This window comes from Peromyscus maniculatus, chromosome 5 (assembly GCF_049852395.1).
Source record: "Peromyscus maniculatus bairdii isolate BWxNUB_F1_BW_parent chromosome 5, HU_Pman_BW_mat_3.1, whole genome shotgun sequence".
Taxonomy (NCBI): domain Eukaryota; kingdom Metazoa; phylum Chordata; class Mammalia; order Rodentia; family Cricetidae; genus Peromyscus; species Peromyscus maniculatus.
Window position 1 is genome coordinate 14,132,101 of NC_134856.1, and position 27,305 is coordinate 14,159,405.

Genomic DNA, 27,305 nt, shown 5'->3' on the forward strand with positions numbered 1-27,305 from the left:
ACTAAGAGCCACACACCATGAGAAGTGTAGTGCCTTTTTTAGAGCCTGCCCATCTCACAACAGAAGGAGCTCTCTTGCTATGTAAAGCAGCTGGAGTTGGCTGTTTGGCATAGTCAGGAATAAGCACTCTGGCACTGGAATTATGTGTCTGGGCATCCAATGTGAGATGGGCAGGTGGATGCATGCAAGAAAAAACCTCAGCGGAGAGATCTGCCCCGAGGAATGTCTGTGAGTCGACTCTCAGTGAACAGTGAATCGGGAAAGCTGGAAACCAGAGACAGACAGTCTCAGACGAGGATGGCGCCCTGGGAAACACTGGGCTAAAGAGATTCCAAAGGAGATTTTCTGTGGCCAGGGAATGCAGCTCTCCTTCCTTTTAAGACCAGTACTAACAGGACCAGAACATTCTTAAATGTATCCAAACTGATGAGAGGAAGCCGCTCAGGGCTGTTTTCAGCTGGGGGAGGAAGTTGGATATCTGAACCGATCTTTGGGATTGCCATCAGAGTTCGGCTTCCTGCCACTTAGTAAATCATTTACCAGAATCTCAGTGGCAACCGAAATGGAAGAAGTAAACTACTCAGTGGAAGGTACCCAGTGAGGCCACAGAAAAGCCCCAAGTGTTGTGTCTAAAAAAAGGGGGTGGGTGAGGGAGAGCGTGGCCAGGATTGTTCAGTACTGTGTGATGATGGATTAGAGGGCTTGGAGGCATAAAAGCCAATGGCAGCCTTCACAGAATTGGAGAGACCAGAGGGAGGCCCGAAGAGGGTGGCTTGAAAGCCAGGGGAGTTTGGGGCTTTACTGAGCTTGAAATCTGCCCAGTAGGAGGGCATTTGAGCAGGAAAAGTCACAAGTGTTTCAGGTCAAAGTGAGAGCCACACGCAGGAGCTAAGCAGGAGTGGGCTCCACATCGCCATGGAGACCTCTGACACTGTTGTTGCCTGGTTCTCCAGGTGCCCCAACAGGTCAGTGGAGGGGCTCCTGCAGGGGCCTGGAACCACCAGCTCCCCTGCCCTACCTGCCAGAGATGGGTGTGCCTCCGGAAGCAGAAAAATATGCCCTCCAGTGAGAACTGACTCTATACACTCAGGAAAAACACAGAAAAGCGGTTTCATAATAGAGTGCTTCTGGCCCTGGCTAATGCTCAAAGAGAAACTTGCCTCCAACAGAAAATTTTACTAACTTCTGTAGGCCTCAGGCTTATACATTTCATTTATGCTGTCATCCTTAAATCTCTTTCAGGTCCTGGCCCTAGGTTACATTTTAAACAATTTAAACATTGACTATAGGCTACAAGTCTGGCCACTTGGCCAGATGGGAGATTTACACAGCGAAATGTTGCCAGAATTATTCTTTTTTTCCTTCCTTCCTTCCTTTCCTCTTTCCTTCCCTTCCCTTTCCCTTCCCTTCTTTTTTTTTCTGCCTCCCGAGTGCTGGGATTCAAGGCGTGCACCACAACCACCCATAGTTGTTACCCAGGGTCATCTTGTCCACCTGGCAGAGTTATGCTTCTCCAGAAGAGAAACCCGGCTTTATTTCAGGCCAGTCCTTAAGGTCGTTTGTCCCTCTGCCCTACCTCCCTTGAACTGCCTGTTAGAGGCGTGCTCTCTGATTCGGCAATGGGCTTAATGGCTGGTTGTAAATCAGAGTTGTCTCTTTGGGTTATGGGCAATCCCCAGGAACAAACATTGATAGAACTACTTCTAACAAGCCTGGTTAGTATAGAACTGCTCTTGGAGTTAGTTTATTAATAATTCCAGTATAGCGTCAATTTTACTACTTCCAGTTTCTCCTACATCACTCCCACCAGGGAGCTACCAGCCCTCCCGCTCCAGCCACTGGCTCAGAGTCCCCGACGTGGAGGCCCAGCCCCTTCCAAGGTACCAGGCAGCGCCCCGCAGAGCCAGGAGCTAGCCGCAATCACTGCCAGGGAATGGCGCCAGTGGCTGCCGCATAAACCTCTGGGCGGGTCTCCATGGTGACTGGCACACGCCGTGTCCAATGGTGGCCGGGTGCCTGTTTGTTTCCCACCTCCACTCCCCCACCTCCCCAGGGATGGAAGCTTCTTTGATTGACAGCTTGCCTTGAGCGCTGTTACGTAAGGGGAGGGACGAGCGCGGCCCCACCCGAGCGGCGCTGATTTGATTGGCAGGACGGAGCACCGACCCCCCGCGCCTTCCGGAAGCACGTCCTTGATGGACAGCGAGAGAGCCACTCGGCATGGGCGTCCGAGCGGAAGGTCCCAGGCTGGGGGCGTGTCCAGGGCGTGTCCCGCCGAGGGCAGGGCGGGGCGGGGCGCTGCGGGAGAGGAGCGGCAGGGGCCGGCCTGCGCTGCGGCCGGAGATGCTGTCGGGTCGCGGTGGCGCTCGGCCGCCGGAGCTCCGCAACGAGGGCGTCCAGGTGAGAGTCCTGCCTCTTGGCCGGTGGCTGCTGAGCCGTCCAGGCTGCGGGGCGATGTCCGCGGCCCGGCGTTCGGTTCCCTGCGGAGCGCTAGGGACTCGGGCGACGGCGGCCGCGCGGGGACACGGGGGCGGGGCCGCACCTGTGCGCTCCAGGCACCTGCTGCGCGGCCTCGGCGGACGGCCGTGGAAGAAAAGGGAGGCGGGCTCGGTGGCTGTCCCGTCGGGCCTCCCGGCCCGCTCTGTGTCCCGTCGCCCCGCCGAGGGGCTGCCGTGAAGCCCCAGGCCCTTGGCCTCGGCTGCAGACTCGCGGGCCCGGCCGGCCTCCAGCCAGCTGAGAGGCTAGGGCCGGGCACCAGCCTTGCATCACCTCGGGACAGGTTTGTCCAGATTCTCTGCGTGCTCCGAGACGGGTTTGTGCCCCGGGCGAAGGTGCCCGGCCCAGCTAGCTGCCCGGCCGGACTGTCCGAGGCCGGGGCTGTTTACTTTTCCTTGGTTCTGCCTGGTGGTCTCTTAACGTTAGATTTCGTAAACCCTGTTTTGCGGTGATACGTTAGTTAGTGCCCATGTAAGCTCTGTGTCACAGAGGAGGAACGACGGGAGCCAGGTCTCCTTTGCCCTCTGCGGTATACCTTCGTCGCCCAGGTGAAGATGCCAACTTCGCTCAGTTGTGCGCTGTGAAGCCACGCAAATCATTTTTTATTCTTAGAGCCAAAAGAGCAGAAAGTCTGATGGTGTTTTCTGAGAACAAGGATGGAGCTTGTTTTCCGTACATCTGTCGTTACTATTGGACGATGTCATGCTATGACTACGGTAGATTGCTCATCTAGCGAGCGGTGTTGTTTCTGAAAAGTTGGCTACAGTTCCCTGTGCTTATGTTGCTACTGGAACCATTTAGTTAAAAATATCGCTGCGATGGATGGCACATGGTACCCCTTGGAGGAACCGAGGACAATGTACCGAAGTTTTAAAGGCAAAAGATACAGACTTGAAAGGTACCTGCTGCTTGTATATTTACAAGTAGGAAACGCCAAGTCGTAAAGGACCCCGACAAAACAGAGGTACCTAAACAGTGGAGTGCTGGTCCTGAAAATCCAATGTGGTTTTCATTTGAGCCAAACAGGAACATACCCCCTCCCCCATTTTTGATATACTGTTGTGCCAGCCACCTTTAAAAGCAGGTTTGCAAAGTCTATTAACTGGCTGCAAGTCAGCAGGTTAGTGGGGGAAATGGGATCCCTGTCCTCAGATTTAATTATTGGGTGACATTGTCTCCTGGAAAGTACAACAGCAGTTACAGGCACTGGCTGGGATGTAGAGCTAGTACCCACCCATGGGTGCCGTAGGCACACCGGAGAAAATAAATCACTGCTGATTAGAGAGATTAGGTACAGCATTGCCTCCTAGGAATTTGAGGAAATGTTGCTAAGTTTTGACCCTTTTCACTGATAAACATAATTCAGATAAGGAGCCATACTTTAAAACACAGCAGAGCCTCGGGGAGACAGTCTACACCTGGGCTGGCTACGTCTTCCTGTGAGTCTTTGTATGTTTAGTACGTGACCCACTGACCTTGTGATCTTGGAAACCTGCCTTCTTATCCACTACCTGACGCTTCAAGCATCAGGTTCGGGAAATGTCTCATTTGAACCCTCCCTGAATTTATACGTTCACAATTTCTCAAGTGCCTAATCCTACAGAATTCCATATTTTTAGTACTTTAAACAAGCCTCCTTTTGCTGTGAACCTTTGCCTGTAACCTGTACTCCTAGTACTTTAAGGCAGGCAGGGCGATTGGGAGTTTGAGGCCAGGCTGAGCTGTATAGTGAATTCCTGACCAACCTGGACCACATAATGAGCCCGTTCCTTTTTGTTTTTGTTTTTGTTTCGTTGTTGTTGTTGTTAAAGGCACTTTCTTGGGGTAGTAGGGACAGGATCCAACCCCCTTTCCTGATGTAGGTATACTTGGTCTCCCATGTTTCTTCTTACCTCGTCGGCTATTAGTTTTGTACTGGACACAACTCATTCAGGACGTTCTAGTCACCACCTTGACCCTGGGGACAGTGACACAGCTTTCGTGTAGGCGGTCAGTGCATCCTTAATACAGCCTTCCCATTGGTTAGGTCCCTGGATACAATGCATCCTGAATACAGCCTTCCCATTGGTCAGGAGCCTGGATACAGTGCATCCTGAATACAGCCTTCCCATCGGTCAGGTGCCTGGATACAGTGCCAGCTCCTGAATACAGCCTTCCCATCTGTCAGGTGCCTGGATACAGTGCATCCTGAATACAGTCTTCCCATCAGTCAGGTGCCTGGATACAGTGAATCCTGAATACAGCCTTCCCATCAGTCAGGTGCCTGGATATAGTGCCAGCTCCTGAATACAGCCTTCCCATCAGTCAGGTGCCTGGATACAGTGCATCCTGAATACAGCCTTCCCATCAGTCAGGAGCCTGGATACAGTGCATCCTGAATACAGCCTTCCCATCAGTCAGGTGCCTGGATACAGTGCCAGCTCCTGAATACAGTCTTCCCATCAGTCAGGTGCCTGGATACAGGGCATCCTGAATACAGCCTTCCCATCAGTCAGGTGCCTGGATACAGTGCATCCTGAATACAGCCTTCCCATTGGTCAGGTCCCTGGATACAATGCATCCTGAATACAGCCTTCCCATCAGTCAGGAGCCTGGATACAGTGCATCCTGAATACAGCCTTCCCATCGGTCAGGTGCCTGGATACAGTGCATCCTGAATACAGCCTTCCCATCAGTCAGGTGCCTGGATACAGTGCCAGCTCCTGAATACAGCCTTCCCATCGGTCAGGTGCCTGGATACAGTGCCAGCTCCTGAATACAGCCTTCCCATCAGTCAGGTGCCTGGATATAGTGCATCCTGAATACAGTCTTCCCATCAGTCAGGTGCCTGGATACAGTGCATCCTGAATACAGCCTTCCCATCAGTCAGGTGCCTGGATATAGTGCCAGCTCCTGAATACAGCCTTCCCATCAGTCAGGTGCCTGGATACAGTGCCAGCTCCTGAATACAGCCTTCCCATCAGTCAGGTGCCTGGATATAGTGCCAGCTCCTGAATACAGCCTTCCCATCAGTCAGGTGCCTGGATACAGTGCATCCTGAATACAGCCTTCCCATCAGTCAGGTGCCTGGATACAGTGCATCCTGAATACAGCCTTCCCATCAGTCAGGTGCCTGGATACAGTGCCAGCTCCTGAATACAGCCTTCCCATCAGTCAGGTGCCTGGATACAGTGCATCCTGAATATAGCCTTCCCATCAGTCAGGTGCCTGGATACAGTGCATCCTGAATACAGTCTTCCCATCAGTCAGGAGCCTGGATACAGTGCATCCTGAATACAGCCTTCCCATCAGTCAGGACCCTGGATATAGTGCCAGCTCCTGAATACAGCCTTCCCATCGGTCAGGTGCCTGGATACAGTGCCAGCTCCTGAATACAGCCTTCCCATCAGTCAGGTGCCTGGATACAGTGCATCCTGAATACAGCCTTCCCATCGGTCAGGTGCCTGGATACAGTGCCAGCTCCTGAATACAGCCTTCCCATCAGTCAGGCGCCTGGATACAGTGCTAGCAGTGATGGCTGTGTGCTAATGCAAAGCTGAATCTTGTTCTTGACTATTCTAAATGCTGGTCAGGAACCTGGTACACAGGGGATGTTTTCGTTTGCATCAGCGGGTACCACTGTGTAATCCAACCTGGCCTCAAACTCTGGATCCTCCCGCCTCAGCCTCCCAAGTACTGGGCTTGGCATGCTTGGCTATGGTGCACGCTCTCATATAGCTGTCTGATGGTGTGAGAGGACCTGGAGCCTGCGGTGGAAAGGTGTGGAGAGGGGGTTGTTATTCATCGAGTTCTCAGATGCCATTCCCAGGCCTCTCCAGCTGTGGACTGTTGGCATGATGTGTGTCCAGGGTGCTAGGCTCTGTCTTAACTGTTGGTGTTGGTGTGTTGTATTCTTTCCATTTGTTCAAGGCAGCGTGAATGCTAAGGACAGAAGAGTTGGATGCCCCAGCGCTGAAGTTCTTTGTTTGGAGTACACGTTATGAACCCTTTGTGGAGCATGTCTGCAGGCTCTGTGCGCAAAGTAGGTACAGTCAATAAAAGCAATCTGATAGAAAGGAAGGCTAACAGTCTCTATCAAGGTCGCCTGTAACCTTTAGCAAAAGTTACCAGGTTTTATTTCTGAGAAATTACTTTGTCCATTAAAATCAGTTTCTCAGGCTGAGTTCATATCAGCAGCAGTTCTGATGAATCACTATGCTAAGATTAGTTCATTTAACTTGTATACTTGATGAAATTTGTGACATATTCTAATGTTTTTCTGTTGAAGTTTCAGGATTTGGTTTTTAGAGAAGCTTCAGTCAAGTCACCTAAGAGTTGGGCATTAAATAAGTGACCTAAATAAAATGTATTTATTTTTCGGAGAAGTCTTACTGTATAGCCCAGGATAGCCTGGTATTCTGTAGCCAAGGTTACCTCAAACAGCAGTCTTCTTGCCTTAGCCTACTGAGTGCTGGGATTATAAGTGTGAGCTATCATGCACAGTTTTATTATATATTATATATATCATAATTATATAAATTATATATATATATGGGCTGGCAAAATGGCTCAGTGGATAAAGGCGCTTGTTGCCAAATCTGAGTTTGTTCTCTGACCTATATATGTGTGCCATGGCACACATGCATCCCAAATAAATAATGTAATAAAAAAATCTTTTAAAAAATATATTTTCCTCTTATGAAAGATTAAAATATACAAGCAGTAATTTAAAAGCTCAATTCCACCTATAGATCAACACCATTATTATCTTTTTTCCTATGCACATACAGTTTTTGTACAACAAATTAAATAGCCTCTGTTGTATTGGAGGTTAGGAAGGAGCAGTGAGATGCTAGTGTTCTGGTCATTCTGAGTTCACTGACTGAGGATAGCAGTGTGTGCTAGTGATGCAAGTGTGGACACGGCAGGATCATGAGACCTAAGCAAGTGAGATGACAGCTTCGTTTCCTTGTTCCTAGGCCTGTGCTCGCATCAGGGAGGAACTCATTTCAGTCACCTTTACTGCTTACTTTGAACTCCATTTCTACAGTGTCTGCATGTACATGAGGCCTCTCTAGTCTTGTTAATGGCTTTCCTGTCACAGTTGCTTGGGAAAGCCTTGACTACATTGTTCTAATGGGATTCTTCCTGCTTTAGTCATGCTGCAGTCTCATCTGCTCCTTCTCTGACCTGTCTTCTCAAGGGATTTGAAGGCATCTTGATCATGGTGTGAGAATTCCTATGTAAAGAGTAACGCTAGCTAGGAGGGAGTTCTCAGTGTGCTGCTTTCAGAGTTGCCATAAATGCTCTCACAATTTCATTCCGAACAGCGAGCTGAAGGCGAAGAGAAGACATTAGCAGGGGATGTGAAAACCAGTCCTCCACGAACTGCACCCAAAAAGCAGCTGCCATCTATTCCCAAAAATGCTCTGCCCATAACGAAGCCTACATCTCCGGCCCCAGCAGCACAGTCAACAAATGGCACCCATGCTTCTTATGGACCCTTCTACCTGGAATATTCGCTTCTTGCAGAATTGTGAGTCCTTCATGGATGATTGGTCAGTTATGAATAGTTCCCTGAAAGTTAAGAATGAAATCATGTCTCCTGATAGACTTGTGAATTAATCAGAGTTGTCTCTAGCTTGCCACTTTGGAGAATAGGAAGGAAAGCAGGATTTTTGAGAACATACAGTGGATTAGGAACTTGGTAGATTAATTTCAGTCTTCCTTTCTGTGAGGCATCTCACTGGAAGAGTGTATCAAGTGGGCAGAAGCTGGGTGGCATTCTCTTGAGTTACACACATTGGGAAGTTTAGGCTCCATTTGGCCCTCATGTTTTAGGAAGCATTCTGACAGGACTAAATGCAGCAGGAAAGGGTCAGGAAGCCACAGTCAGTAGATGGAGGAACTAGACATTGACTTGGAAGAAGAAACTCAAAAGAGTGCTTACAACTTTAAATTACATTTTATTTATTATGTATGTGTTGGGGTTAGAGATCAGAGGACACCTTGTTGTCATGTCTCTTCTTATACCACGTGGGTCCCAGGGAATGAACTCAGATCATCATGCTTGGTGGCAGGTGCCTTTACGACTGAGCCATCTTGCCAGCCCTCAGGAAAGTACTTAGAACATTGTTTGTATGTTGGAAGGTCTGTTATTAGAAGACTTACTTGGTACAGCTCTCAAAGGTCCATATGAGGAGAGGAAGGGTAGGCTGCACAACTCATCACAAGCCTACCCTCGCACTGAAGGTGTGCCTGTCTGAGGAGAGCAGGGCTGAGCACCGTGCCATGCCACTAGTGACGGACGACACATGCGGCACATAGAGGAGGAGTCCAGGTACCGTGGAGTGTGGATCGTTTGTTATAGGGACACAGTCTGGAGAACTCATCACTTCCATAACCTTGAAGTTTCTCTATAGTTCAGTTCTTTTCAAGGCATCCTGATCACTCCTCCCAGGGTACCGATGCTGTAATGGTCAGAGGGAACGAGGCCCAGTGTAGTGAAGCAATGGTCTGTCTCTCCAGCTCTATAATGGATGCCTTGTGTTTTGTGGCTGAGCAGTGAGGTGGACAGGCTCCTCCTGTGGTGACTGAAAGTTGGCTGTGTGTTAACACAGAACTGCCTTCTCTGACCAATGACTCTGTGGGTAGCACTGTCTGCTAGCCATGTATCTGTAGACCTGCGAAGTCTCAGGGACTTGAAAAGGTAATGGACCTACCTGGTACGGTTGCAGTAAGATCTGTCCTGCATTCAAGGTCAGTCTGGAGTACATAAGTAAGTTAGGAAATGTTTGTAAGTAAATGTGAGGTAGTTAGGGAGTAAACAAGGCCCCACGGGCTAGAGAGATGGCTTAGCACCTAAGAGCATTTGACACTTTTGCAGATAACACTTCAGTTCCCAGCACCCACATGGTAGCTCACAACCATTTGTTTCTACAGTTCCAGAGGATCTGATGCCCCTTTCTGGCCTTTGTGGGGACCAGGGACTTGCATGGTGCATTTACATACATGGCAGGCAAAATAATCACACATGTAAAAATCAATCTTAAAAAAAGCCCCATAAACTATTTCTCTGTCCATTTCAGGGTTTGCAGGTGACTGTGTTTAGAGTCTTTGGTCAACACTGTTCTTTTCAGTGTCAAATCATAGCTCATAGCTGCAGCTTCAGGGAACCAAGCAAAATGGCTGCAAGTGTATAACTGGGTCCCAGAAAAAACAAAACAAAACACAAAACAGTAGCATCTTTCTGCCACGATCTTGTGTCTGGCTTTGTGTCAGCATGCACCTTCCCTAGCAAGGCCCAAAGAGTCTGAGTTGAGGGTGTTTGGGAGCTCAGAATGATGTCTGCTTCCACAAGCAACACTATACACCCAAAAGCTTGCCCTCTCACTGACCCAGTGAGGCAGACTCAAAAGGACTGACTGCCAAGTGATGGCAACTCTGGACTCTCATTTAGTACCTGTGATTGCAACTGAAAACAGTTTGCTCTTCACTTAGTAGTACAAATGTAGGATGCTGAAACCCAAAAGGAAAATACCACATTTTTAATAGTGAAAAATAATTTTGAATGTGTGAACTCTAATTTATAATGATAAAAGCAATAATTTTACAAATACCTACATTTAGCTCAGTTTTCTTGTGGGGTTTTGTTTGTTTGAGACAAGGTCTCACTATGTAGAAACTTGACTCATAAAGATCCACCACTCTCTGCCCCTAAGTGCTGGGACTAAATGTGGGGGCTACCACATCAGCTCATTTACCTCAATTTAATGTTCAAATTGTCTGTTTCTGAGAGTAAAACTCAATTCTTTGTCCCTGTTTGGCTCTCTGAGTCTGAGACCCTGTGTTGGCTCGAGTTTCTCTGGGCTGGTTTGGAAGTAAGCGGGTGGGTGGTGATCTAGGAGACTCGGACGTAAGACTGAAATGACTCTGTTTATACAGTTTGAGCGCCAGCTGCTACTTGTCTCAGACAATGTGGGATGCTTTGACTTCTGTGTGTCACTGGCATCTGGACAGTCTAATTAGTCCCTGGCTCTCGTTTTAGTACATTGGTAGTGAAGCAGAAGCTCCCAGGCGTCTATGTCCAGCCATCGTATCGCTCCGCACTGGGTAAGATGTGGATTCAACCTTCAGTTTGGGTATGGGGTCTTCTGACACAGATGAGACTTGAGCGTGTGTGTGTTCTCCTGCAGTGTGGTTTGGAGTAATATTCATACGACACGGGCTGTATCAGGATGGCGTATTCAAGTTTACGGTGTATATTCCTGATAACTATCCAGATGGCGACTGTCCAGTAAGTGGAACTGCAGTTGAGGCCGTGCAGAGCTTCAGTCACTTTGGGGAAATCAAGGCTTACACACTTCTTGATTCTCCTCCTGACCTTATATGTTAGGATGAATCAGTTTGCTCAGGGGTCTGTCTCCCACAGCCAACAGGGGTGGTGCTTTGTTACCTGGGGTCATGCTACCCTGCCTGCAGCTCCATCCTTTCTCCGCTGGGGGTGTGGGTGAGGTTGGGGGCTGTGCTGCACCATTCACTGCATGCCTGGTCATGCCATGCTGCAGGAGGAGAGCAGTATCTCCCCCGTTGCCAAACTGTTGCTGGGCCTGATCTGACTAGCAGCGCGGCATCCCTCGCACTGAAGTGTCTCTCTCCACACAGCGCCTGCTGTTTGATATCCCCGTCTTTCACCCGCTGGTTGACTCCACCTCAGGTGAACTGGATGTGAAGAGGGCATTTGCAAAGTGGAGGTTAGTGTATCCAAGTCTCGTGGAGTAGCACAGCCATCAGGAACAAGGGAAGTAACCGCGCCTGGTTTCCTTGCAGGCGGAACCATAATCATATATGGCAGGTCTTAATGTACGCAAGGAGAGTCTTCTACAAGATCGACACGACAAGCCCTCTAAACCCAGAGGCTGCAGTACTGTATGTGGTTTGTACTTTGTTACTTAGGATAAATAAGCTTATTGTTTACTGGTATTTAAGATAAATTGGTAAATTTTTTAAACTTTTCACAGGTATGAAAAAGACATTCAGCTTTTTAAAAGTAAAGTGGTTGACAGTGTTAACATATGTACTGCTCGTTTATTTGACCAGCCGAAAATAGAAGACCCCTATGCAATCAGGTAAGTGGTATGTCACCTGGTCCTTTACACGTCTGTTTTAGAGGAACATACGTAATGTTAGCCTGGAGCTTTTCACTTTCTGTCACCTCAACTCCTAATGCCACTTGGGCTCTTGTCCTTACAGCAAAGGCTGTGTGTGTCAGACCCGGGTCTTTAGTGACTCTCTGTCAGGTGCTCATTCATTTTTCCGTATGAGGACTTTTCAGAAGGCAGTGGGAGCTGCTCTCTACACCCTTCTTCCTGGCCTAACATGCGTGCACCCCAGACCACCGACTTCAGACTGTTACATAGTGCTCATCTCTCTCTGCTTTGTTAGTTTAAGGAAACACAACTCACCTCTAACATATTCAGAAAAAGACGTCTCAAGGTGCATAGTAGTTTGGAGTACTGAACTAGATCCAGCCTGACTCCTCAGCATTTAGATTTGGTGGAGAGAACATGTTAGACTAGAGTGGAGGGTCCTAAGTCGCATGGACATGGGTGTGCTGGGAAGCACGCTGCAGTGCCTTTATGGGCTCAGCTGATGGACTGCTTGGATGACTCTGCTTTGTTTTCTTCATCTTTAACATTTCAGGGTGCTATGAGGTTTGCAGGGCTAAGTGTTGATAAGAGGTAATTATGATAGGAAAAACTTTAAAGATTGTTCTTTAGCCAGGGTGGAGGGTGAGTGGTGGGGTGGTGCACACCTTAAATCCCAGCAGTCGGGAGGAAGAGGCAGGTGGATCCAAGTTTGAGGCCAGCCTGGTCTATAGAGTGAGTTCCAGGACAGCCAGGGCTACACAGAGAAACCTTAAAAAAAAAAATTCTTCCTCTTAAGTTTTATTAGAATTGTCTTTATTGTTGAAAAATCAGTGCTGTACATGTTTTAAAGCTGTGAACTCTTTTTAATATTTTCTGCCCTTCAAGTTTTTCTCCATGGAACCCTTCTGTCCATGATGAGGCCAGAGAGAAGATGCTGACTCAGAAAGTAAGTACATAACTGTTTTTGAAATGGCTATCCTGGTTTCTCAACGGTCTGCATTTGAGGCCACTGGTTACCTATAGCTATCTTGGGGAAACTAGTCAGTATGATTCTGAACTTGCTCATCCGTCCTTTTTTTTTTAAATGTCTGTTTTTGATTGTGCCTAGAAGCCTGACGAACAGCACAATAAAAGTGTTCATGTTGCTGGCCTGTCATGGGTAAAGCCTGGCTCAGTACAACCTTTCAGTAAAGAAGAGAAAACAGTAGCAACCTAAGAGATGGTGGACCCGGTGCACCATGCACTTTCCTGCTGGACTCTGGCCTAGTTAAAGCTGACTAATGGCAAAGGACTGCCTGAAGAGTAAACGGCGTGAACAGTGACTGCCTCAGTGTTGTGTGTGCGTAGGCTCTGACAGCAGGTTGTGGAGACCTCTCGTTAAGTAATGCCTTACTTCTGTCAGAAGTGTCAGGGTGGATCTAGTTCAGTACTCCAAATGACTGGGGACCTTGAGGCTTAAGTATTTTTCTGAACATGTTAGAGGTAAGTTGTGTGCACTTTCCCAGAGAGAAAGGAGCACTGTGTAGTAGTGGAAGTTGGTGGTTTCAGCTGTCCTGTACATATGTTAGGCCATGAAGGAGGTGTAGAGAAGAGATTTCCAGAGGGCAGCGCTGTCAAGGAGAAGACTGGCTTCCCAGCCTCAGCCTGCTGCTTGCTGTACACGTCTATCTCAGAAGCATTAGGAAAGTAGGCAGAACCAGGATGCTTGTTCATTTTGTTTTTGTTTTTTTAAAGCAAATTACTGTATTTTTATGGCAGGAGGAAGAGAAAAGTGTTCAAACGGTTTCTAATGAAGTCAGGTATTTAAATGGTGAATGACCGATGTGTTAGTAGAGATGAAATAAACCAATAAATGATTGATTGTCATTTATGCAGGAAACACATGCTCTTTTTCAATATAACTAGACAGAGACTAACTTATAAGTGCTTTATTGAAAAATACACATATTTTCATATAAAATTACAGTAGCGATACCAAGGGGTTTTGTAAGTACTTTGCACAGCACTACTCTAGTGGACAGTGCAAGGTCTATTTAGAGCAGTATGAAGTTACCTAGTAACTTTGCTTATAACGATCCAATTTACAATTGAATTTTCTCCTTAGGATTATTAATCCAACTTAAAAACCACTGGAACAATAATGAATAATAAAGATATATGTAGGTAATCAATAGCTGTTAAATAATTTTCTAATTTGTATAAATGGTACTATGTACTAATAAAAACCTAAATTCTCCAACCTATTTTTTTAACTTCCAGGAATATCCTTAAAGATAACTCTCCTTTGGATGACTACCTCCAAAAGGAAGTGGTCATAATTTTTCAGATTCTCAATTCAACTTGATTCAAAAATCTTTACTTAGTCAGATGATCCCTATGTTTATGCCACTACCACAAATTGGAGCATTTTATACAGGGCCAGAACGTGTAGCCACATCAAGTCCTTTAAGAAAACATTGGCTTTTTAGCCTAGAAGTCTTGTATCTACTAAAGTCCACACTATAGAAAGTGCCATCATAAATATACAGCAAACTCTGGGTTCCAGCGCCATGCATTTTACAGCCCTAAAGTGCCACCAGTTACACAGGTTCATTCAGACATTGCACAACTTTTGCACTGTACCATATCTACTGGGGAAGGGATAGTGCGCAAAGGGAACAGGAGCCTTAGGCAAGTGCCTGGAGACTTCCAGGTCTGGGCCATCCCCTCTGTTCTGTTTCATGAATGTAAATGTCTCAGGTGTTTTCATCCTAAAACATGGTTAGACCTAACCATATGCAGGTGGGAATGAAAGAGACAGGGTTTCTCTGTGTAACAGCCCTGGCTGTCCTGGAACTCACTCTGTAGACCAGGCTGGCCTCGAACTCACAGAAATCTGCCTGCCTCTGCCTCCCGAGTGCTGGGGTTAAAGGCGTGCGCCACCACCCAGCTAGGAATGAATTTAAATACAGTTCCTCTGCTGGGGTATACCTACACAGGCCTTTTACTAAAGATTTGTTTTCTGTGGTACTTGTAAAAGCTTACAAGAGTTAAAAATCCAGATTTGGATTCTGGGCAGTGTTGAAGGTAGGCATTAAATACTAGGGGAGAAGCAATTGGGGTGAATAAAACTATCCCAAAGTAGTCTAATTTCTCACCAGAATGTCCTTACTTTTTTTTGCTTTTGAGTCAGGGTTACATATAGCCCAAGTTGGCCTCAAACTCCTGGTCCTCTTGGATGCTAGAATAACAGGTATATACTGCTACACCCAGTCAGAGAGCTTCCCTTTTCTACCAGGCTCTAATAAGTGCTGGATTAAGGAGCAAGGTTCCATAATCCTGCATGCATTAACTGCTAAGCAGTTCCTGTGAAGACAGTTTCCATACTGGAGACTAACCTCAGTGTGCCCCTCGGTCATTAGCTACATCTTGGAGACGACGTAACAGAGCAGAATGGTTTTCTGGGCAGATTCTCTTTGCGGGTGACTCACTGCCATCATCTAGGAGAATCCCTCTCTTTTTAGTTGGAGTCTCTCCTGTCCGTATCATACTGTTGATTTCTCTCAGTCTCTGTGGGGAGGAAGAAATAGATACAAAAACTTTAAAATGCTAAAAGCACATTGCTCAGTATTAAGTTAAAGAGTCTCAAGTGAATTCAGCAGTTTAAGCATTTGAACACCTTTGCAGAAAGAAAACCTAAGCAGATCCCACCAGGACATTGATGAATCCAGGTCCAGCAGAGCATTTCTATTTTTAACCAACTTCCTCAGTGATTGTGATAGCTACGTTACACATGCTCAACAACTTGTGATTGATAGTTCTAGAGTATCATAATTATGCCATGTTTAGTCACACATCCACTTTGAGATTTGTGTGTGTGCATGTACACGGATACGTGGAGATCAGAGGGTAACTGTGGAGTTTTTTCCTTCTACCTTTATGTGGGGCTCCAACCACAGGCATCTCGACAGCCTCACATACACTCTAAAAGAACAGCATGACTTGGAAGTTCACAGTGGCTCACTCCTGTGATCTCACCACGTGGAAGGCAGAAGCAAGAGGACTGCTGTAGGTTCAAGAGTCAACCTAGCCTACACACTGAGGACAAGGTCAGCTGGAGTTATACAGGAAGACCTTGTCTCAAGCTCCACCCACCTCTTTTCTTGTTTTGAGACAGGTACCACTACAGGCCAGGCCATCTTGTTATATACTTTGTAGCCTAAGCTGGCCTCAAATTCACAGCATCCCTCCTGCATCAGCCTCATGCATGCTAGAATTAAAACTGTGAGCCACTATGCCAAGTTTCTTTTTCATTTGGAGACTAGCTTTGAACTCTCAGGACTTGACCTTGTGATTTCCCTGCCTCCGTGTCCCCAGTAGCTGGGATAATACGCCTGAGCCACTTGTTTTCTAGCAGTCCTTCTCATCCACAGTGTCACTAGAAAATATCCTTAGTTCCTGAAGGCATTCCTTACAGGTAATGCATCAGCAGCCTCTGGGGGCATAGGTTCTTCTATGAACTGTAGATAGAGTTATTAAAATTATTTCTCATGTTCAGTGGCTTCAGTGAGCAGTCCAGTAAAGAAAGGCATTGCCAGAATATGCCATCAACATTGTTTCTCAGGCCTCAAAGTCTGCTCAGAAACTATTTTCTTCTGCTAACTGTTGGCTAGAATTCTGTTCATGTTTCTAATTTAAAAGGGATATTGAGAATGTTAGTATACACATAGTTTAAGGAATTTCAGAGTAGTGAATGAATAGTGAATCCTCACACCACCCTGCTTGGACAATTCAGGTCACTTCTCATTCCTCAGATTGTAAATGCATATCCTAGGGCTAAGGCTGTAGCTCAATTGATAGCGTGCTTTACCCTAGCATGGAAAAAAGACCTGTGTTCAATTCGCAATGCTGCATAAATGGCATGGCAATACCAACACTCCCGAGATGGAGGCAGAAGGATCAGAAGTTCAAGGCCATTCTCAACTACACAGCAAAGTTGAGGCCAGCCTGGGCTACATGATACCTAAAGTCAAAAGAATAGTATATCCTAGACATAATCCACTTACCTTTTGTTTGTTTGTTTTTCCCGTTTGTGGTTCTGGGGATTAAACCCAGGGCCTAATGCATTCCAGATAAACATTCTACCACTGAACTATACTCTAGCCCATCATTTTAATTCTTTACTCTGAAATAAACTGAAATTTTAAATTAAATCAGTGTTTTTGTCAGCATATGTATTTCCAAAACTTTAAGTATCATAAACAAAGCTTCCTTTGATCCTTTCTCTTCTACCCTTTGCCTTCCTAAAAGAAGTCTAGTCTGCATTTGCTGTCTCTGTGGGTCTCCAATTTACCTCAATATTCCTTACATTGCTCACTGACTACATCAGTTGATTAAATGGTACATAAATTATAAAGTTACTCTTCATTGTACAGTTAAATACCTTAATAGCACATTTATAAAGTATAGTTTTGTAAGTAATTCTATTATGTACATACAGTACGTGGTCTTGGGTACATAATTCATTACATGATATTTTTTCACAGTTCAAACATTAAAATTTTAACCTTTTTTTGGTGGGGAAGGGGTACCAAATTGTACATGTGGGATCAGAGGGAAACTTTCATACTTTGGTGGTTTTTCTATAAATGATGCATAATGGCTTCTTTATCTTGCCTTATTACAATGACAGAATCTATAGCCAGAGATGAATAGCAGTGAGAATGGATACTGGAAGGGAGGCATTCCGGCTCTCACCATTCCCTAATGGTGTGGTGTGTCAGCAAATTTGCACCAAATCACTTCTTCCGAAGTTGTTTTTTTTTTTCCAAGACAGTGTTTCTCTGTGTAGCTTCGGACCTTTCCTGAAACTCATGCTATAGCCCAGGTTGGCCTTGAACTCATAGAGCTCCGCCTGGCTCTGCCTTCTGAGTGCTGGGATTGATTAAAGGAGTGCGCCACCACCACCCAGCAACAAATCCATGTGGATGCTGGGAATTGAACTCTGGTCCTCTGGAAGAGCAGCTAGTGTTCTTAACTGCTGAGACATTCATTCCTCCAGTCCTGAAATGTTTTTATTGAACTACAAAATGATATATCTTTACATTTTTTGAAGAGTTTATATAGAACTGGCATTATTTCTTTCTTTAATGTCTTATAGAATTCACCAATACAGCTGCCTGCAGCTACAGGTTTTTTTTTTTTTTTGTTTTTTGTTTTTAATGTTTTTAGACTTAACATGGTATGGTAGCTCTGCTCGTTATCCCTCCACTTAGGAGGCAGAGGCAGGAAGATTGGCAGGAGTGTGAGGTCAGCTTGGACTAGTGGGTGAGATCCTGTTTCAAAATCGAGTGGGCTGGAGGGATGGCTCAGAGTTGATCTTGCAGAGGACCTCGGTTGATTCCCAGCACCCACATGGTGACTCATAACCATCTTTAACTCCAATTCTAGGGGATCTGATGCCCACTTCAGACTTCCCCAGGCACCAGGCACACAAATGGTATACATATACAATATAGGCAAAATATTCATACACATCTAAAAGCAAACAAATTTAAAATCTAAAATCTAAAAGCAAACAAATCTAATCAATACCGGGCTCCTAAGGCGGCTGCTTCTTAGTGTAGGTACATCACAGAGTCTGTCCATTTCTTCTGTGCCTCCACATTATAGGCATGAAAGTTCCTCCTTAACCCTCAAGCTACTTTTAGTGTATTGGCAGTGTGTCATTTAGAAATGCTGAGTGATTTATAACATTTACCTGTTAGCACTATTTCAGCTATAACCTACTGTGGTGGTTTGAATGAGAATGGCCCCCATAGGCTCATAGATTTGAAAGCTTGGTCACCAGTGAATGGCTTTATTTGAAAGGATTAGGAGGTGTGACCTTGTTGGAGGAATTGTATCACTGGAGGTGAGCTTTGAGTTTCAAAAGCCTATGTCAAGTCATGCCACGCCCCTCCTCCCCCCAGCCTATGGCTCATGATGTAGAACTCTTAGATACTTACTTCTCCAGCACCATGTCTGCCTGTGTACTGCCATGCTCTCTTCATGATGAGAATGGACTAACCTGTGAACCCCAAATTAAATGCTTTCCTTTATAAGAATTGCCTTGTCATGGTGTCCCATCACAGCAATAGAACAGTGACACATATAATTTTAATATTGTAGATTCTCATTAATATAAAATGCTTTCAATTTTTCTTGTGATCTCTTCTTTGACCCACAGAAATGTGATGTTTAGCTTCCAAAACTTTAGAGGTTTCCAGATAGCATTCTTGTTAATAATTTCTGATTCATTGCCATCATGGCCAGAAAAAAAAAATGTATTATTTGAAACCTTTAATTTACTAAGAATGTGGGGATGTAATTCAGTGGTAGAGCACCTGCCTAGCATGGCCAAGTCACTAGGTTGGTCCTCAGCACTGTATTAAGACCTGTCTTTATAGTCTAGAGTGTGGTCTACGTTGGCAAAAATGTTCCACATGCAACAGATGCTGTTGGATTATGTTCCCATCTTTTTTATATTTATTAATTTTCTCTACTTATTTATCCTATCAATTAGGTTGAATTCTCAACTATGAATGTATTTTTCTCTCCTCTCACATCTCCCCTCTCATCTCAAATCTCTCGTAATTGAACATAGAGCTTTGTACATGCTAGGCCAATGCTTTAGCACTGAGCAATATTCCCAACCCAGGAAATGGATCTCTTGGACATATACTCATTGCTTTGAAGTCCAGTTTTCCTGTTACATAGCTACTCTGGTTGTCTTTTTCCTTGGTGTTAGTATGGTGTTTTAAACATTTTCTTTAAAACAGCCTTACTGAGTTAAAATTTACATAGCGTCTAGTTCACCCATTCGAAGTGTGTGACCCCAGTGATGTCTGCACAGTACAACCGTCTCCACGCTCAACCTTGTTGCTCCCAGAGAAACCTTTCCCACTAGGAGAAATGCTTCCTTTTCTCCTAGGCAATCACTAATCTACTTTCAGCCTCTGCAAATGTGTACCTAAGCAGACTCATATGTAGTCTTTTATAACTAATCTCACTCACTGTCATGTTTTCAAGGCTCATCCATATTGAATCATGTACTAGTACTTCCTCTTTGGGGGGGGCACATATTTTATTCATCAACTACTAGACATTTGGATTGCCATCTTGGCACTTGCTCTGTAGACTAGGCTGGCCTCAAACTCAGAGATCTGCCAGCCTCTGCCTCCTGAGTGCTGGGATTAAAGGTGTGCACCATCACCGCCAGGCAGAATTGCCATCCTTTAAACTGTTTGTCTTTACATTTGAAGCAATTGCATTAAGTTTTTACATCTAACTTCAGGTTGTCTTAGTGGGGTTATTTGTGAAACCTACAAACAGATTGGCAGCAGTTGATCCCAAAAGCAATTGCAGTGGGATGAGCTTTCGATATTGGGACAGTATTTCCTATAAAACTGGACTTGCAATTTTAACCAAATACATTCCCAAGTGGATTATGGGGGGAAATGAATAAAATAGGTAAAGGGCTAGGGAGACGGCTCAGTCAGCAGAGCTGTAACAAGCCAAATTCAGTGTGTGACCTCCAGTGTCATCAGTGTAGGCACCACACCCTGCCCTGTGTAGTAGCCTGATTCCCCAGCACATCCCAGTCAAGAGGGCACATCTGCATTTGGCTTGCCATAGCTCTCAGTCCCCAGCTGAGCCTGTCTACATTACTACCAATGAGACAGCCTTTGCCTTAAGAATATCACTTTCTTCCTCTCTCTGCTTGTTGATTGCACCTCTATATCTCAGGAAATGTGTAATTCTTCACCGTCAAGCCTCAAGCTTCCCAGCTCTCAGACTGAGGCACATGCTACCACATGTGTCTAACAATGAGCTCTCCATTTTTTTCCTCAGAGTCCAAAAGACAGACACTCTGTTGCAGAAACAGAACTTGGTAACCAGTTTAGGGGCCCAATGTTTCTATTCTGAACAGAAACAGAAAAATAAAGTCTTACAAATAAAACAAAACTCTAAAATAGGAATAGGAAAGGGATCCAGAAAAATGGAGTTAGTTCCCCTACTTTATTTCTAACCTTGATGTCCTCAAAAATCAAGCCAGTTCACCCTGGGTTTTGTCCCTTGTGACTTGCTACCGTCTGTTGCCTGGCAGTTGCTATTGCTCTAGGAAGTACCCACACTTAGCAAAAAATCTATTCCCAGCCTCCTAGTGCATTTGAGAGTTAGTGAAAGCCGTTCATGGAGTCTTACCTTTGATGGGCTGTCGCTGAAGTAGTAAAAAATCTTCTCTCCAGGAGAAAGCATTGCTTCGTTTTTATGTGGGGAAATGTAGATAGGATGATTTTGAGATAACTGTACTCTGCGAGGGGAGCCTGTTCTTACAAATGGATAGGGAGAGAGGGGAGGAGTGTCCATCTGTTGAAAATAAAATAGAAATTCTGAGGAGAAAAAAAAAAAAACTTCTCTAGCCAAGTTGTATTAAAAGTCATCTATTTTACTGAGTGGAAAGGCATAATAAAGCAGAAGCTTTTCAATGCTGACCAGCAATGGGTCAGCAACAACCAAAGAAACGTATACTAATAGCTAACACCTGTAGGGGCTTGGTTTCTGCCAGTTCCTCTGTTGAGCATTTTTATACATCATTTAAGCCTTACAACAACCAGATAAACCATTAACTACTATTCTCTTAATATATGAGGTGACAGAAAGCATCGAGTTTAGTAATTTGCAAGGCCATCGCTGTTAAATACTGCACAATCTAAGCCCATGTGGTTGCTGTCTCCTGTTCCACTGGATCTAGAGAATTCTACACAGTCTTATTCATACTGCTGAGCATCGGCAGAAATTACGTTGATGAGGCAAGGTACTTGGGTTGGAGACTTCCTTAGTTTTATTTAATGAAAGCATTATTTGTTTATAGTTTGTGATGGAAAAGGTCAAACGAATGATCCCTCCCCATCAGGAGTAAAGCAGCATCCAGTGATCCCTGATGCACTTACGTTTGCCTGCGAGTACTTCATGGCAAATGTTTGGATTTGTTTTATGTAGATGTTGTTGTAGAACTGAATGAGGTCTCCTCTTTCCTCCTCCTCCATGTCACTGTTGGCACCTGTGAGTCGAGTTGGTGTAGGAGGGGCACTGCTGGGCTGTGGAACTGGTAAGGTGCTATTTGACCTCATAACTGGACTGGAGTCTCTACTGGCTGCAACCAAGAAAACAAAGGATGTTGGTCTGGATTGTTTGAAAAGATACTTCACTAGGAAAAGGGGGAAACAGCTCTATGTGTGCATTAGTCATCAATGGCAATAAGCAGGCACTCTGGGTTTAGGGGTTTGGTGTGTGTCATTCATGTGTATGCAGGAGCACATATGTGTGGAGGCCACAGGCCAACCTTGGATACCATACTTTGGGAGCTGTCTACCTTCTGTTTTTTGAGCCAAGGTCTCTCAGTGGGACCTGGGGCTCACCAACTGCACTAGCTGGCTAACCAGCAAACCCCAGTGATCCACTTGTCTCTGCCTCTCAAGAACTAGGATTACAGTGCCTGCTATCATGCTGGTTCTTATGTGGGGGCTAGGGACCAAATGGGTCCACATCCTTGTGCAGCACATAATTTACTGACTAGGCTATCTCCTCAGCCCTTGGCTGTATCTTCATCATCATCCAGTGAGAGAAGGTCTCACTTTACAGTCCAGGCAGGTCAGGAGCTTACAGTCCTCCTGCCTTAGACTTAGTAGAGATGAGATTACAGGCATGGGCCACCACTCCTGGACCTTGAGCTCTGTTCTTCATATCAAGAAGCAAAGCTCAAAATACTAATAACTTTATTCCCTTATCATAACCACACCACAGGTTGACTGAGGAGTTTATATTAGTAAGTTACACAGAGGTTTCTGGAACCTGAGCCGTATACTAACAAGTTTAGGTCAACAACTAGGAACAGTATTTCTATATCACAGGTCTAACCAACAGGCAAGCTCTTTCTGGAATTCAGGCTAGAAATTCCTATCTGAAACATGTTGTTCTCTGAGTGCCTCAAAGCACTGGAATAAAGGACAAATGACCACTAAGTTTATTCCAACAAATTATTTGAGAATAAGATACTTCTATACATATTTTTATTTTATAATTCTTAGTCTTCTTGGCCTAAATATTAAATGTTCATAAATATCTGTCTTGTTTACCTCTGTCTTTATTTAGTTCTGTTGGAGAATTCTGGTGGCTTCTGCTGTCACTGCTGCCAGAATTTCTTCTTTTCCTTTTTCCTTTTATCAGAACACTTCTGTATACCTTTAAAGAGATAGTGAGAAGAGGACAAAAGCTAGCATTTATTGACTCTATACTAGATGGTAGGACCTTAACATATGATACTTCTCACGAAAATATACTTAGTGATGGCTGTCTTCGGGGAATGTTAGAACTGCAGCCAGCTTAGGCATTGTGCATGTCTGTCATGCCAGCACTCAAAAGGCTAAGGGACAACTGTTGCAAGTTCAAGGCCAATTTGGGCTACTATCTCAAAAAGGATAGAATTGCCAGATGTGGGTAATATGTGCATACACACACTACTTGCTAAAAGCAATAAATACTCTGATTCTCTAGGATTTGGTGTGTGTACATCCTTTAATATCAACACTTGGGAGGATGAGGCAGGCAAAGCCCTGTGGATTCAAGGCCAGCCTGATCTACACAGTGAGTTCAGGCCAGCCAGGGCTACATAGCCTGTCTCAATAACAAAACTTTGTGATCTGGGTCACAGAAGCTATCCACTAGCAGTTGGCACTTCTATTGGAGCCTGTCTCACTTCAAATTCCAAGTACTGCTTAAGACACTACAGAGCAGGGCTAATACTGACTATAAATCCAAGTCATTTTAAGAAACAAAGATCTAACCCAAAGATTCTTGGGTAAGTGACAAATCAGCCATGTTCAAGATAAAATGTTTTTTGGTTTTTTTTTAATTTTCAGTCGTCATTGTCTTAGTTTTATTACTATGCTTTCACTAAACCAGACGAAAGGTGACATAAAAATCTATTAACTTCTAACTTTGTATCTAGTTTATGCTTCTCTGAATTAAGAAATAGGTCACAGGCTAGAGAGATAGCTCATTGGTGAAGTGAACTGGCTGCTCTTCTAGGGGACCCAGGTTCGATTCTCAAAAAACCCACATGATGGCTGACAAGAGTCTAACTCCAGTTCCAGGGGATGCAATGTCCTCTTCTGGCCTTTAAGGGCACCAAGCACCCATGTGAGATACACATGCAGGCAAAACACCCATATACATAAGAGTAAATATTTCCCATCATTGCCTTTGGAGGAAGAGGACTTTAAATAACTGCATGAAATTGTATGCCAGTGATGTGAAAAATGAAAATAGCCAATCCTCTTAGATTCTTAGTTATAAATCCTGGCAGGGGAGAAAGGCACAAAACTAACTATAGCTAATTTTTGTTTTAATTCATCACAGACTTAAGCTTTACTTTCAGCCCTGAGAGAAAACATGGTTACCTGGCTCCGGGCCTGTGGCTGAGTCCTGTAACAACGCATGATATTCTGGAAGGATTTGTCTTCTTTTGTGACCTGCAAACAGTGAGAATATTTAGAGAGATCCACATCAGGCATGACAGATGCCACTATATTCAGAGACTCTGTAGAGCAAATGAACAGCCATCCATTCATGGAAACCTGAAGTTTAGTGTGGAGCCTGGTTTGGAACCACAGCCTGGTATAGAAAAATACAGTAACTAAAATGAGAAGTTGACTAGATGTGGAAGTTGGTAGATCGAACTGGAAAAGAAAAAAAAAAAAATCAACAAACTTGCCTAAGAAGAGAAAAAAAGATACACAGCCCCAGAAAACTGTTGGACATGAGGAAGCACATCAGCTTTCATGGAACAAGAGTGTCAGAAGAAGATAGAGGCAGAGAAGCAAGAAAAGATGTTCAAAGAAATAAAGACTAAGCTGAGCATCATGATAGGCAGGGGCAGAAGGATCCAGAGTTTCAGGCTAGCCTGGCCTACATAGCAAGACACTGGGATAAAGAAAGACTGATAGCACCCAAGTTTACATGAAAACGTTAATGTATACATTCAGGAAGCTCATCAAACAGCAGACTGAATAAGAGATCCACACCAGGTTTATCAGAGTGAAAATGTGTAAAGCTATAGAAAGCATCGAGAAAACCGTTTTTCCTTTACAGGGAAAGTCAAATAAAGTAGGAGCTGACTTCTCATCAGAAACTATATAAGTGGAACAACAGATTCAGAAAGGTCAAAAAGAAAAGCCTCCTGTATAGTGCAGAGCATTCTTTCAGAAGTGAGTAAACACTTACAGTAAATCCTCATAGAAAGGCCATAGAAACAAGGAATACAAATACACATGAAAAGTAAAGCATTACCATTTTGCAAAGACAGGGTAAATGCATATTCTCCTTAATTAAAAACAGCAATTACATAAAATAAAATGTGTATGATGTGTTGTTGTAGCTGTAACAGAAATACACATTTACCAAAAATGTATAAAGGAGGTGGGTAGGGTATTACACAAGGGACTGCGGACGCCACTTAAACCCACAGGAACCAATAAACAGAACTGTAAATAAGGTTAATATGGCAGTAGCTATAAATACACACATGCCTTTTCCTGGCTCCTTGAAAAGTCATACCATTGAATCAAGGTAATAGTGGATTTGCAGCACTTCCAATGGAATATATATATATAAATACATAAACAAGGCCATCACAAAAGATAAATACATAAACAAGACCTTCACAAAAGTTAAATGGGGAAGAGAACACTAATGCATATATACCTTGCTGACATGAATTTGAAGCTAAGTTCTAAGAAGTTAAAGAGTGTGTGTGTGTGTGTGTGTGTGTGTGTGTGTGTGTGTGTGTGTGTAAGAGAGAGAGAGACAGACAGAGAGATAGAATATATATAGCAAAAAGTAGATAATACCTAATTCAAAAGAAAGCAAAAGGAGAAATAAAGGAACAGAGACATAAAAAAACCAGAATGCATGAATATAAAACACCTAGAAAACAAGTAGCCAGGTGTGGTGCACGCCTTTAATTCCAGCATTCAGGAGGCAGAGGCAGGTGGATCTCTGTGAGTTCAAGGTCAGTCAGGTCTACAGAGCAAGTTTCAGGACAGCCAGGGAGAGCTGTTACATGAAGAACCCTGTTCTGAAACACCAGAAAAGAAAAAGAAAAGTCCAGAAAACACCAGAAAAGGGAAAAAAAAAAAAAGGCCAGTAAAATGGACAAATGTAGTAGAGTCAATAACAAGAAAAGCAAATGGATTAAACACAAGTTGTAAGACTGGGAATCAATATCAATCTATACTGTTTTGGGAGACACTTGACTTTAAAAATGCAAATGTGTTTGACAGTAAAGAACACATGTTCACTCTACAGTAGTCACAAGAGAGCTGAGGAGCTATAAGCTGTTAAACTGTAAAACAGGTTTTAGAAACACAAATATTACTGAAGAGTTAGTTCACTTCATAATTAAAGGATCAATCCATCAAGAAGCTGTAAGTAATAAACATAAGTGTATCTATTAATACAGCACCGAATACATGAACCCCATGACAGAAAAAAAGGTAAAACAGACAACCTAACAATATAAAGATTCCAATACAGAAATTTCAACAATAAAAGATCTAGGTAGAACATCAAAGAGACCACTTTAACAAGTCTATTAAACAACTTGACCCAACAGACATTTAAAAAACACTATTTTCCTGATGGCAATAAAAGAACTGCTTTTGTTAAATGTGGAAGGCTAGAGATACTGCTCAGTTGATATAGTGCTTGCCTGTCACACACAAGCCTGGGTTCAATCCCCAGCACTGGGTAAAATGGCATGGCTGTGCACTCCTGTACTCTAGCACTTAGGATGGAGGAAGTTCAAGCCCCCTTTGGGCTATATGAGACCCTGTCATCAAGCAAACAGAAACTCTGGATACACTTAAAAGGACTGAAATATGTAAAATGTTTTTCAGACACAGTGAAATGAAACTAGAAATCAACACAAGTCTGGGAAACTCACAAAACTGGAAGTCACATGGCCCTGCAGATTAGATAGAATTAAAATACAAATTAAATAGAAGTCATATGAAAATCAAATGTAATTTGAGATAAACATACATGCCAAGTTAGGAGATGCAGCTAATAAAATGCCCACTTTTGCAGTTAGTGCCGATGCTTACAAAGGATACTGAGATACTGTTTTTTAAAGACACTGAAAAAAAATATAGTATTAATCAGTTACCTAACCATCTAATGCATTAGGAAAAAAACAAAATCCAAGATCCTCTGAGATGACCCAATGGGTAAAGATGCTAGATTCAGACCTAATGACCTAAAGGAAGAGAGAACCACCTCCTGGAAATTGTTCTTTGACCCTGTGCACATGCACACAATTATATACACAACAACAAGTAAGTGCAATTTTAAAAAAGGCCTAAGTTAACTGAAGGAAGAAAATAATGCTAGGGTATGTGTTAATAGAGAAAATAGATGAAACCAAATAGTCTTAGAAATTATCAAAATTTACAACTGTTAGTTAGATGGACCAAGAAAAATAAATTCTACAATCAGAAATGAAAGAGGCCCTTACTCTAGACCTTAAAGGACAAAAAGGATTACACATCATTAACTCAGGAGAGACAGACAATGTCTTTGAAAGATGCACACTGCCAAAAC

The 27,305-nt window shown here is 44.1% G+C and overlaps 2 protein-coding genes across 10 annotated transcripts in view; one reads left to right on the forward strand and one right to left on the reverse strand.

The window, feature by feature from the left end:
• The first annotated feature begins 2,270 nt into the window (after positions 1-2,270).
• Aktip (AKT interacting protein) lies at positions 2,271-25,061 on the forward strand. Of its 7 annotated transcripts, none has more exons than XM_076571727.1 (10): positions 2,271-2,400; positions 6,406-6,517; positions 7,806-8,011; positions 10,523-10,587; positions 10,671-10,771; positions 11,140-11,228; positions 11,305-11,403; positions 11,496-11,603; positions 12,510-12,570; positions 24,066-25,061. In XM_076571727.1, the coding sequence occupies exons 2-10, from the start codon at positions 6,476-6,478 to the stop codon at positions 24,069-24,071; spliced, it is 777 nt and encodes a 258-aa protein (XP_076427842.1). In that variant the 5' UTR covers positions 2,271-2,400; positions 6,406-6,475; the 3' UTR covers positions 24,072-25,061. The 7 variants fall into 7 exon arrangements, with proteins under 7 accessions (XP_076427842.1, XP_076427841.1, XP_006984100.1 ...); XM_076571726.1 differs by having other exon boundaries at positions 6,410-6,517; XM_006984038.4 differs by lacking the exon at positions 24,066-25,061 and adding an exon at positions 12,733-13,503.
• Rbl2 (RB transcriptional corepressor like 2) overlaps positions 13,538-27,305 on the reverse strand; it is a 54,066-nt gene continuing 40,298 nt past the window's right edge. For all 3 annotated transcript variants that reach the window (XM_042277322.2, XM_076571723.1, XM_042277323.2), the window contains 5 exons: positions 24,107-24,178; positions 22,784-22,889; positions 21,599-21,801; positions 20,850-21,014; positions 13,538-15,173 (listed from right to left, as the gene is read on the reverse strand). In XM_042277322.2, the coding sequence (XP_042133256.2) occupies positions 15,003-15,173; positions 20,850-21,014; positions 21,599-21,801; positions 22,784-22,889; positions 24,107-24,178 (717 nt within the window). In that variant the 3' untranslated portion in view covers positions 13,538-15,002. The remainder of the gene's footprint in view (positions 15,174-20,849; positions 21,015-21,598; positions 21,802-22,783; positions 22,890-24,106; positions 24,179-27,305) is intronic.

Excerpts from the sequence above, each read along its gene's own strand:
- Aktip (XM_006984038.4), top strand. The coding sequence starts at position 6,476 with ATGAACCCTTTGTGGAGCATGTCTGCAGGCTCTGTGCGCAAA. Across the intron at positions 10,772-11,139 it reads ATCCAGATGGCGACTGTCCA|CGCCTGCTGTTTGATATCCC; the intron begins GTAAGTGGAACT and ends CTCTCCACACAG. Across the intron at positions 12,571-12,732 it reads AGAAGATGCTGACTCAGAAA|AAGCCTGACGAACAGCACAA; the intron begins GTAAGTACATAA and ends GATTGTGCCTAG.